We start from the raw sequence: 13,400 nt of genomic DNA on the forward strand, positions 1-13,400 counted from the left end.
GTCAGTATGTTTTGACCCAGTTAGTTCCTTTCATTTAAGTTACTTCAGACCTAAGTGTTGAAACAAAATTATCTGCCTCTCAGAGGTTGCTGGCCCATAAGAAATTACTGAATTTTCTTTATCTACTTTGCATTACATGGCATATCCTCCCTTTCCTGAAATGGAATGGTATTTAACCAGCATAACCATACCTATGGCAAAGGAAGTCCACTCCATATCTGATGTTGTAAGTAGGGAACAGTTTATTGTGATAAACGTTTGAAGTAACTCACTAGGTTTGTTACTTCTTTTTCAGGATTTTCTTCTAAATATTTAATAGATACACACTTTATCTTCTAAAACATAACTACTACAATAATATAAATTGTTAAAAGTGCATAAATGGCCCAGAGTAGGTTCTAAATATAATTCAAACATTCTATTATTTCAGTAGTCATATTACTGATGTGTATTTTCCATCTAAAAGCACCCCCATGCACATCTCCAGATATTCACCTCACCTTTGTTCTGATTCTGAAGGTGCCTGACCAGTATAAAAGTCGGGCTTGGCAAGGCATGCACAGACCTGCCAGACAACAGCAGTAGTGATCCTTTATGAACTCAGAATGAGCCCTGAAGGGGAGAAATAAACCCTCCTCCAACCAAGAAAGATGTGAGCAAGGGGCTGTGGTGCTCATTTCAGAAATCTGTTATCGCGGTAAAGCGAATCAGAAAGGTATCCTGAAAATAACTACAAGAAGATTAACTGTCCTAGTGCAAACTAGTCTTATTGTCCATGGTTTAATAGAAGCTTGAAAAGAAGTCAGCTGTTTTAAAAACCAGAGCATGCTCCTCAGCATTTGTTCACAGCTTGGATTTCTCATTTCTCTGCAATGAATCTTAATCACTGGGTTTACTGTCCCAGTTTTTTCAAGTTCATTTCTTTCAATGTGAAATATATTTTTATACATTTACAATGATGCTCCCAATATTTAGATTGGGATTTATATTTGATGAGAAATTAGTTTTGGAGGTGATAGAAAAGACAGAAGCAGGTTTGACTGATTAATATGGAAATATTCTAATCTATAGAAACTTTGTTATTTATTATAGACAAAAGCTCATGTACTAAAACCTTGAGGCATATGCATTTGTCTCCCTCATAAAAAAGAAAAGAGATGAAATGTATTTTTAGATAAGCGCATTTAAAAACACTGTGTTGCTATTTTTCTCAATGTTTTCTATTTGGAAACAAAAATATAAAATTTCTCTATTGAGCATATTGATATTACATTTAAAAGCAAATCTAAAAGAAAGCAACAATTTTGTTTACACTTGGAATAAATTTCACAATCCTTTGAAATTAAAACACCAAAAACAGTGGTATTAAATTGTAATTCAATACAATAAACCAATATAAAAAATTTATTTATATAAAGGAAAACATTCATATGTAACCCAGCTTAAAAGCAATTTGAGACATTTATCTTTCCCAATTTGTTTTGCTTTCTTGTATGTATTGTGTAATCCTAGATCTTTTTATATGTTTATCAAACTACTCAAACTATTTTAAGATACTGCTCTACAGTAATAAATCTGCATAAAAATAGTATATAACATTAAAAAAATTTATATGTAAATTTATAGACATACATTTATGCAATCAGAACTTTGTATCTATTCCTTTCCTAGGAAGAACATAAATTCTTTGTGGAAAGGGGCCGTGTTTTATAATTAATGACAATCCTGTCCTTAATGTCACATTAAGAAATGAAATTGGTAATGAAAGAAAGATTTCTTAGATTCCTTTCTTCACACAAGAACAAATAAGAATGGCGTTATATGTCAATCCTATCCACCTGAAAGCGGAAGTGACCATCTTTGAACATGTCTCTGCTACGAAACAGTAAGACATCTCCTTGGTGAATAAGAAAAGACAGTTTTTCTAAGCCACATGCATCTCTTTGTAATCAAGAGTTTAACAATGAGCATCTGAGAAACGAGTTGTCAGAAAGGACTCTTATCAATTTGACCATTATCTATTCATTTATTACTCAAGGTTATCACAAAGCACTAGAGTAACTTAAGATCAGAAAGGGTGCAAGCTATTCAAACATTTCCCATCTAGTCCACATAATCTTTAGGCAGCACAACACAGAATGATGGCCTGAAGTGTTTAAAAGCTAGTGACTGCAGGCTTAAATGCAGGATGCTATGAGTTCCACAAATATAAGACAATTTTGCAATAACCTAAAAACATGGACCCAGTGAAAACAATACATGCCCTGGTATACAGATTTGCCACACGCAAACTGAAATTAATCTAGTGTCTCCTGCACTGAGACAAAAGGAAGTTTTTAAAGCTCAGAATTAAAATTTAATTAGTAACTTTGCCCTTGAGTGCCACTTAAGGTGAAAAATATTACATCAGTGCTCAGATTTTCTTGAGATTTATGATCTCATGTTCTTGAAAAAGGCCTAGCACCTCTGTGTTCCTGAAATAACTGATATGTCTGTTACAAGTGTTATTTTCCTGACACCAACATCTGTCTTAGGAAGAAAAGTACAAACTGATGAAAATTCCCTGCTATATTTAAGAAATCCAAAACAGCTACCAGAATTTGCATCTAATACATTACTATATTTATAAAAGAAGTCAAGACTATAAGTTGATACATTTATTAACACACAACAGAAGACACGAAAAAATAAGGAGCAAAGCCATTTGCAAATATTGTCTATAAAGATTAATCACAATTATTAATAAGGAGAGAATGATTTAAATGTGCTAATGAGCTACAATGCAAACCTATAGTTCACCTCTTTCTTCGATTTGAATAAACCCCACAATATATGTCTTCAATATTGGGAGTTTTTCTTTGTTTCTTTATTGCAATAACAAACAGTAATAATTTCACCAAAAAAAACTCTCAACTATCACAATTGACTATGTTTACTGGTAAACATAAGCAAAAGATCATGAATGCCATTAGATTAAGGGGGAATAACAACAAATCTGAAAATTACTGTGTATATAGTTTTTTGTGTCAACAGAAATTCATCAAAAAATTCAGGGTCTGTTTAATATCTTTCTCCTTCACATGACAAAATGTCCAATATTAAAGAACATGCTCTAACATAAACTAGTTAATATAGGAATTGCTATACTTAGCATTTACTATATACTGGGCACCTTTGAAAGTACTTTACATGCTCCTCTGTTTCTTGAGATAAGGTCTTGCTCTGTCACTCAGGCTGGAATGTAGTGGTGCCATCACAGTTCACCAGAGTCCCAAGCTCCTGGCTTCAAGTGATCCTCCCACTTGGCCTCCCAAAGTGCTAGGATTACAGGAATGAGCCACCATGCCTGGCCTACATATATTAGCTCACATAATGCTCACAACAACATTGTAAGGTAGGTCCTCCTATTAATTTCCTTTTACAAATGAGGAAACTATGGCACAGAGAGAGGAGGCAAACTGCTGAAGTTCAAAAAGCAAGTAAACAGATAAGGCCAGTCCCAAGCCCAGGCAACATGGCTCAGAGCCATGCTTCCTACCACTAGACTATGCCGTGTTTCATTAGTGCATCAGGAGTAATTTATAAAGAAAGAATGCCAATGAATACACAAAAAACTGTATCATCACTTATTCATGTACCATTTATTAAGCACCTACTACTCATTAGACTATGCATTAAGTTCCTTTCCAAGGCAAAAGGGCTATGGAGAACATATATAATATACCTTTGAACATGGCTCTGAAATTTGGACCTGGTGAGGTGGTTACACCTGGCCTCCTAAACTCTTTAATCAGTTGCTTTTATAAGCCACTTTAAGTGAGGCCCTACAAAGTCATGTATTGGCACTTGGAGATGTTAAGTAAATTAACTACAGGATAAAAAAAATCAAATGAACTTCCATGGTAGAAATACTAACAGCAAATAATGCATCATGGAAGCAGTTTGTCTATGCAGACTCAACTTTACTGATCCCTTGTTTAAACATTTTGTCTGAAAATCTCTAAACAATAGCCACATAAGGATCAAGGCACGCTGGTCATCAAGCAAGGGTTAACTTTGAACAAAGAAGCTTTGCAACTAACCAGCAGAAAGAGGCAAAGATGCAAAAGTCAAGCAACTTTAAATACATAAGTCAAGCCTAAATCAAAATACAGCTGTGGGAAGAAATAGCCTTACTATATCAGCAGCTTCAACAGGCAAGATCATCAAGTGTTTCCTTTATTTCCAAAAATATGGAAAAAGGAAAAATACACTCACATACATTTATCATACTTCATACCTAATGGAAAACTATTACCTATAATCTTTTTTTTTGAGATGGAGTCTTGCTCTGTCGCCCAGGCTGGAGTGTAGTGGCAGGATCTCAGCTCACCACAAGCCCCGCCTCCTGGGTTCTCACCATTCTCCTGCCTCAGCCTCCCACATAGCTAGAACTACAGATGTCTGCCACCATGCCCGGCTAATTTTTTTTTTTTTTTTTAGTAGAGACGGGGTTTCCGTGTTAGCCAGAATGGTCTTGATCTCCTGACTTCGTGCTCCACCCGCCTCAGCCTCCCAAAGTGCTGGGATTACAGGTGTGAGCCACTGCGTCCAGCCACCTATGTTCTTACAAACATAACATACAACAGCATTTCTCCTGTAAGTTTATTCTTCATGAAGTTCTAAAGTCTTTGGACAAATAGAAAAACAAAACAACAACAACAACAATAACAACAAAACTGTACCTATGCAAAGCCATCACCTTTAGGATAAAGGAGTATAAATTTGTTTTATTGTTGTTCTACTTTGCCATATTTATAATCTGTGAATTTACTAATCTAAATAATGTAAAGGATTCTAGAAAAGTTTAGCTATAAATTGTTGAGTCAAATATGTTCCTATTGACACACTACAAATATAAAAATGCATTTCCCTGAGGGGAGAAGAAAGAAAAAATACATTTAAAAAATAAAATTTATAAAGGTTAAATAATTTTTCTGAAATAGCAATACTATAATTCACACAAAATAAGACAAAGATATTATGTTCACAGTCATATACCCCTACTAAATATAATAGAGAAAGTCACTTCTAAATATTGCAGGGAGTCCTCTGCAAAGGATATTGTCTTGGGAAAGTCAGAACTATTAAAAAGTAAACCAGAACCCCTGTTTTTTTAATGGCTTCAAATATGTTCTGTAGTTAAAAGATTTAAATTAGTCTCAGGACACAAGTGAGGCAATTTCTAGCCAGAGGCAACAAAGCTCCTATAAATCTTAAACAGCTCATAAATTGGCAAGGCTACCATGGGTGTGGTTTCAGTTATAAACTATAATGCTTTGAAAACTAAACTTTACAACTAGCTGAATACCACTTATGATGGGAAAACAAAATGAAACACATAGTCCAGGTTATTTTCCAGCAAAGCTACTCTATTTTTCATGTTCCCCTTGGTGTATTATCAAGTTTGTGTATTTGGAATCCTTTAACTGTGAATACCTTTTACTCACAACAAAAGGATCACATACATAAAAAGTCTTTGGTAATTAAACTGTGGAAGGAAGGCATTGCATAATAGATGAAAAATAATTATGCTAACATAATGACAGGGCAAATCTCACAATGCTAAATAGAAAACAACTGAACGTTTTCTGCAGACAAATAATTGGTCTCGAGAGGAAACTTGTCACAAAGTCCCCCCAAAAATGCTGCTATTATAAAATAGTATAGATATAGAATAAAAAAATTTTCTCCAATGGGGGGTGGGTACCAGTTGCCTGGTTTATCCTTTCCCCTACTTACTTAGAAAACAGTAATTTTTAAGTGCCAGCTAGCTGGTTGGTTTTCTTACTGGATTTACAAAGGAACACAGGGAGGGTGCTGGATATGTGAGCATTAACCAGGCACCCTGAGGCTGTTCAGTAAGCAAATAACCAGCTCAACTGCTGACTGTGGAAAGAGTGCAAGGCTGGTGGTTGCTAGTAGTTACTCATCCTGTGAATGATTTACATGTTAGACCATGACCTCCTGGTCACACATTATACACCAAATTATGAGGAACAAAGGCCAACAATACGCCTGACTTTCCACAGCAATTCCCATATACTTTCATAAGCACTTAGCTGAAGCCATGATTATGGGAGGTTTAATCAGAAACACACCTGGATCCACCTGTTTGGGAGTTCTTCGCAGTCCATTGGTCCGTTTCTGTGCAGAAAAGCAAAACAAGTATGTGTTGGTAATTTTGCACTATTAAATTATATTGCTATCGGCACGTTGGAAAGCAAATGAATGTTGCACATTTTCCAATTAAAAGCATGACTAAATTTGATTAGAGTACGATTTTAAAGTTTATTTTTATAATTTACCCTTTTTGTTTTTCTAGTAAGTCTTCCACTTGTATATCATTACACTTGATAAGTCGTTGGTACCTTATAACAGTTAGAAAAAAAAAATTCTTTTTGGTTGCCAACTCCAAATATTGGGACTAAATTTTTTAGGTCATAGTGACGATGGAGAGAACAAAGCCCAGCAGCCACCTTGGTTAGAATATGTTCCCAGCCAAGACATATGAGCAATAGCTTTAAACTGATGTCCTAAAACTCTAATTCAGCTCTTTATGGGGCCTCACAGACCAGACTGAAGAAGGTATACAACCTCAAAACAAAGATCTGAAGCTCTGATTTTAGCCAACACTTAAATGAGAAAAGTGTTTTAATTATAGACCAGTTGTATCTGAACACTTTAAAAAACAAAACAGACATGCAGTTTGTGAATCATAAAAATAAATTATTATAGAAAATAAATCTGTAAGAAAACAACTTTGCATTATAAAAATTACAGATGAGATACAAAACAAGAGATTTTAAATCTATGAAAATGCATGGTTACATATTTTATTTCTTAAGCATTAAACTCATTCCCACCTAATAACTATAGCAATCTCACTAATTAAGAAGGGCTTGATTTCACTTCTTTATTATGCAACTGGATGAAATGCTTAGTCTATGACTATCACACAATCTAGATTTTCATAAAAGCAATATTTTCTTTTTGTATGTGTTGGGGTTTGTATCTGTGTGTTTCATTCACACAGATTCACAAATGACTTGGTTTCATTCAGAGCACACTTGGCTGTGCTAAGCACACATTAGCCATGGATTTCTCTCAGGGTTCTTTCTGTTGTTTTCATTCACAAGTTAAATGGATGAAATGGTTTTTTTTTGTTTTTTTTTTGTTTTTTCCCAGCCTTCCTAAGGGCCTCAAAGTCATATCCAGCAGACTTGCAGGATTCTCAGGTGAAAGCAAATTGGAGAAATTTTTAAAATGTGATTTTTGTTTTCACCCCAACTACTTTCAACATGGATTTGTAAAAGACTGCTAGGATCATTAAAATCGGCATTGAAGCTATGTTGAGCAAGATGGATAGCTGCACTAGAAAAGCTATAACAAGAGTCATTGTGAGTGAAAGGAAAATTTTGCTCTGGATTTGTTGGTAGCCAAGGCACAAAAATTGGAAGCATGATGAGTTATAGACTCATGTCTGATAATATGAAAGAACACTAATTTAAAGAAAACTGAAATTTTATAATTTAGAGGAACTCTATATAATTCTGTATATACAACATCGAACAACACAAAACTGACAGTATTTTCAACAGGAAATTATTTAATGACAGGCAACTTGCTATTTACTTCCTACATATCCCATCATCTTCTTAATGCCCAATAGAAGTTGTCTTTCTTCTGATCTTATACCTTCTACTATCAAAGTACTAGGAATGCAAAAAAGGAATTTAACTCTTTGGTTTGATTCCTAGAATCCCTAAATTAGTCCCATGTAGGAACTATAAACTTAAAATGTGAAAAGGGGACCCTGACTTCAAGAGCAACTCTGTATTCTTATACTTTGAATTGAGAATTAAAATAGGCTACACATTGCAAGTATCAAGAGAACGGATTCTAGAATAATATTCACTAAGTTCAAATTCAGTTTGAACGCAAACAGTTAAGTTTATATCTCTGTGTCTGTTTTCTCATCTATAAAATGGAGACAATACTAAGCACCTACTTCATAGGTTTTGTGGTGAGAATTAAACGAGTTAATTTACCTTAAATGCTTGGAACAGTTACAGCCACATGGTAAGGATTATTAAGTGATAGGTTATTAGCTTTTTGTTATTTTAAATGTTTAAATTCACACAAAGTAATTCTACTCTGTTGGTGCCTTACTACTTACACTTTAGGTTCTTCCTCCTGAAAATCCACTGAAAATCAGTCACTCTGAAAACAGAAACCTTTCTACAGGAAGGGTGTGCAGTGGAATAAACTAGGATCTGGTGTATTTAAAACATAAACATAGGAGGAATTTTCAGCTCCCTAAACCAAATGCAATTGGAGAGGCTAAGATTTTTTTTTATACTTTAAAAGAAACTAAAAGGTATTTTATATTGAAAAACCTGGAGATGTTTAACAGATCATATTTTGAACAATTTTAAAGTGCAAATTTCATTTGTCATTCTGTCATCTCTGTGCCTATAAGTCCCCTCCCCAATCTATATTCTCAAAAGTCTAGGACGGAGCTGGACAGGCCCTCGTCCCCAGCAGGAAAAGAATGGAAAGTAGGAGAGGGCATATCTAGCAGCCACTCGTGGAGCTCTCAGTTACAGCCTCACACACCATGAGAATCAGTCTCCAGGACCTTCTCAGTTTCCTTTGATTTACCTAACAGTGTGTTTGTGTGGGGAGGGATCAAACAAACTCAACTCTATATGCACTTGGCAGTCATTTCTTGCCTCATTACCTATTACCTTATCTTTCTTTACCTCTTAAAAATGGATTTAAAGTAACTAAATATGTATGCAATGATAAACTTGCTTCTTGGAGCCAGAGGAGCTTTCCGCAGGTTCGCTCCAGAATGGGATGTGAGATGAACAGCCCAGGTAGGGTTATGGATGCCCCACAGATCCTGTGACTAGTGAAAACTGACATACCTTGCAAATGAAGTGCAAAATTAAAAATAAAAAATTCACAATCATAACCATTGAAAGGCAAGCAGAGAAGGCCTATAAACTGGTACATGGAGGGAAAGAAGGTCTTCAAGAGAGGAGAAAAAATAAAAATCACAGAGCTTACAAATTACGGAAGTGCTTCATTATTTACTTATGAGAAGATTCCTGAGCAGAATACAATCATATGCCTTGGAGAGTGAACACACCTGGTATGGGGTGAGAGCTGCTTCTTAATATTAGTTTGTTATACTGCTCCCTTAAAACAAACTCAAGTTTCCAAATGGATTGACTAGCCTCAGAGCTTACTATAATCGTCCATCCACACAAAATAGAGATTTTTAGTACAGTGACACAGTAAATAAAAATTACATTGATGAGTGAAACAAGTCACTAAAAAACTGATATTATATATTTTAAAAAATCAACGTGAAAATTAATTTCTTGCATCACAGGCTTACGTGTAATTTAAAAAGTATAAAATTTCCTGTGAGAATTATTTAGTATCACATGAAAATTATTACCCACTTCTTATTAGCATATTTTCTTTCTGTAAGCACACCCATTTCACATGACTTAATTAAAATAAAATGAAACCATCTTCCTTGGGAAAAATAATACATATATCTAAAAGGATAAGTGTTAAGTAACACTGAGTTAAAGTTCAGAACTCTACAAAGTTTCTGTCTCAATAATAAAATAATAGCATGAGAAAGTGAAAGAAGGCTGCTTTGCAAGATCCTTGGCACTGCTGGAAGAATCCTGATAGCCCTAATGAAAAATCTTACCTGTCAATGAAACACTAAAGGAACTCTTTGGTTAATTTATTTTAGTTCTAAAAAAAACTCACAAGGCCTATTAAAAAAAAAAAACAACACCTTGTTATGCATTCTTTGGTCTAGACTTTAGGTTCTAAAATATAGTCAACAGATGCACTGATTAGGTACATATGAGCCTCTTTATATTACACTCTTGATATCCTGTATGTTCAAATTATGTACTTATGCAGAAAGTAGAGACAAGCACCTCTTATATTTTGCTGTACTTTTTATTATTTTACTAGATGTTAGATTAGAAACATACTAATATCACTTTTAAAGAGAGGTTTTAATTGTTAGATGTTAATTTACAAATCATAATTTTCGTCATTGTTATTTTGAAATTCTCAAATTACTGTACTTTTGATTCATATAACTAATCACACATAGTTTGTATTTTATTTTTCTATGATTTTAAAAAATGTTTCACTATGGGCATTTGCCGGGGCGGGGGCAGGGAGGCAGTCAGGTAAGAAATCTGTTATTTTTGGTTGAAGGCCAAGGCAATGATTGTTTGGGAACCATTAAAATCTTTTCTGTCTGAAATTTTATAACTTTGGAGAACTCTACATAAGCAACATCGAACAACACAATTGACAGTATTTTCAACAGGAAAGTATTTAATGATACGCAACTTGCTATTTGCTTCCTACATATCCCATCATCTTTTTGTATTTTTTTAATAACTTTTTTTTTTGTATTTTTTAAGTAACTTTATTCTGAGAGGTAACATGGATTACATACTTCTAAGCCATCAGGAGACTCTGTTAAACCAAAAGGAAATGTTACCAGATCTTGATTTGATCAATAGGACGTGATAATCATCATCTTTCTGCTCTAATGGAAAAGTACTAGAAACATGGAACCACAATCTTAGATGCACAATGTTAGAATTTGCAGTAATTCTACGAAATTTCAGTAATTCGGCAAATGTCGAGCAGTGACACAACATTTCATGACAGGGTACGCATGTACCAACTTCAGGCGATAAGGGTCACCCTTCCCTCTGTACTTACAGTCCCATTTCATACACAGTCTTTGATTAAATATTCACATTTTTTCTCTACCTAAGAACTTCAGACAGTGATTGTGAAAATTCCTTGGATTTAACTTTTGCATTTTGTTCACAATCACTTGGTTATTCCCTCTGTTTCTGTTTATTTCTATTTATTTTAAAAGGCGCATTTAACAGTGTAAAAGCTCAAGCTGGTTAAGTTAGCAAACAACTTGAATGCAAAGGTTATAAAAAAAATTTAAAATGTTAATCTTACCTCTGGTAGTTTGAGTGTCCCTTGTTCTGAAAGAAATGTAAAAATTGGCATTGTCAGTGTAAAGTTATTTTGTTTGGTTAGCAACCTTAGCTTGTTCTCTGCAGAGTGGTAAAACACCACTGCTTTGTTTTCTTAACTGATACCTGTAATATATTTCCATGGTCCCTCAGGCTGGGCTAGTAATTATTTTGCAACCTTGGTTCTCTTATCCTATTGGCTTGTCAGGAAAGTGACTCACAGTTTTAAATGACTTCTAGGTTATGCTTAACTTTTCCCATTGTTTATTAAGCAATGTCAATTCTACCACATAAAGCTCCTTAAAACAGGGGCTTGCACTAAATTTACATGCATGAGAGAAAGATAAATATAACCTTTCTTTCAACATACCTCGTTTTAAGAATCGAAAAACACTAAGCTAACAAAGGTACTGCATTGACTATGTGTAACAATTGCAAATTATACACAGTACAACATTTCGTGTGAATTCTTTTTTGTTAAGTGGCCATAACTTTTATTTTTAATTTTGGGAGAAATACAGTTTGATTTAAAGATGGAACTTAAAAAAAACTGAGTCAGGATTTATTCTAATGCTAATTTCCTTTTCATATTTAGTTTACCTCCAGAAATAGGAAGAACAATTCCTTCATTACATTTCAGTCCCTGTAAATGCCTAACGGTTACAAGGGCCCTGAGATTTTCAGATGCGTGCTATGGTAGAAGAGCAAAGGATCATTCTGGGGATAAGGGCGCACACAGCACTTGGAAACTGGTGGGCAGCGTCTTTGCCTCCTTTCCCCATACCCAGGAGCACTTATACATGTTCTAGCTTCTCCAGACTGACAGGAAATCCCTCATCATCATAAGCCCAGGCCTATACTTTCCCCATCCAAAATGATCCTCTAAAAAAGCATCTGAAAAGATGCTACAGAGAGACATCAGGAGAGAAAGAGCAGGCTTAAGTGGGAGCTCTGCAGGATGTTTCTTTAAGAGATTCTAAGAAGCGCCCAGCCAGAGTTGAAGGGGAAAACTCCTGCCAGGACACCTGACTAGCTGCCACAGATTGCTTTACACAAGAAGATTGCCTGGGGCATGGAACAGGAGGTTGGTTTGTTTTTTTCTTTTCTCTACAGCCTTTTTTTTTTTTTTCTTTTTTTAAGGAATACTTCTGATTAATGGAAATGGAAGATCCATGGGCAGAAAGTTACCTTCAAAAGAAAAGCTAAGTCCTCATCCCTTCGTCAATTTCAAACCCCATCACCTCGGCTTTCACAAATAACTGCCTTCTATGAAGACATCTTTGCTAGCCCTGAAATCAACCTTTACAAAGGAGTATTCCTGGACAAAAAGTTACTTCATTTCTTCTTTTCCTCCCTACTGGAAACACATAATGTTTCAGAAGAAAGATTGCCCAAAAGCGCTGGTTTGGGAAGAGGTTCTATACAAGTGCCATTTGGCTGGTGCAGGCTTAGAACCCAGGTTAGGGGAACTTGGGTTCTTTTTTTTTTGAGACGGAGTCTCGCTCTGTCACCCAGGCTGGAGTGCAGTGGCCGGATCTCAGCTCACTGCAAGCTCTGCCTCTGCCTCCCGGGTTTATGCCATTCTCCTGCCTCAGCCTCCCGAGTAGCTGGGACTACAGGCGCCCGCCACCTCGCCCGGCGAGTTTTTTTGTATTTTTTAGTAGAGACGGGGTTTCACCATGTTAGCCAGGATGGTCTCGATCTCCTGACCTCATGATCCGCCTGTCTCGGCCTCCCAAAGTGCTGGGATTACAGGCTTGAGCCACCGCGCCCGGCCAACTTGGGTTCTTAAAAGAACAGCTGTGAGACTTGCTTCACTGGTTTGCCCAGAAAGACCTATATATACCGGAATATCCCTATTCCCCTACTGGTGAGTTAGAGCCTGAATTGAGAGTCATAAACTGCAGGAAGCACTAAACAGGGGGGCAGTTTAAGTTTTCCATCCAAGGAGACTGAGGAAAACTTTCTACATGAGCTCCAAAATTGGGGAGACCTCAGCTCTCTTGGGTTCAGTGTTCATAAATGAGTGTGCACCTGAATTTCAATTCAAAAATAATTATTTTTTCTGATTCTTCCCAAAGAAGTGTTTTTAGGTCCTTGCGAAGTAAGTCTTTTACACATATTTTAAATGCATTGTTTGTGGCATAAAACCTATGATAACCCCATATGTCAGTAGTTGTCACACCACGTTCCATGAGGGATCTCTGGGTGACCTCCAGGAAGAGGAAGCAATGGTATTTACGGTGGTCAAGTATCTACACAGACACTTGCACCTCTTCATCAGAGGAGCACATCCAGGAACAGAAG

General features: G+C 35.8%; 1 protein-coding gene across 4 annotated transcripts in view; it reads right to left on the reverse strand.

Annotated features, from left to right (window-relative positions):
- VAV3 (vav 3 guanine nucleotide exchange factor) overlaps positions 1 to 13,400 on the reverse strand; it is a 424,388-nt gene that overhangs the window by 109,306 nt on the left and 301,682 nt on the right. For 3 of the 4 annotated variants that reach the window (XM_011935219.1, XM_011935218.1, XM_011935220.1), the window contains 2 exons: positions 11,077 to 11,102; positions 6,141 to 6,186 (listed from right to left, as the gene is read on the reverse strand). In XM_011935219.1, the coding sequence (XP_011790609.1) occupies positions 6,141 to 6,186; positions 11,077 to 11,102 (72 nt within the window). Of the gene's footprint in view, positions 1 to 6,140; positions 6,187 to 11,076; positions 11,203 to 13,400 lie in introns of those variants that run through there. The other variant, XM_011935221.1, reaches the window with a different exon arrangement.

The sequence above is a fragment of the Colobus angolensis genome, unplaced genomic scaffold (genome assembly GCF_000951035.1).
Source record: "Colobus angolensis palliatus isolate OR3802 unplaced genomic scaffold, Cang.pa_1.0 Scaffold141, whole genome shotgun sequence".
NCBI lineage: Eukaryota > Metazoa > Chordata > Mammalia > Primates > Cercopithecidae > Colobus > Colobus angolensis.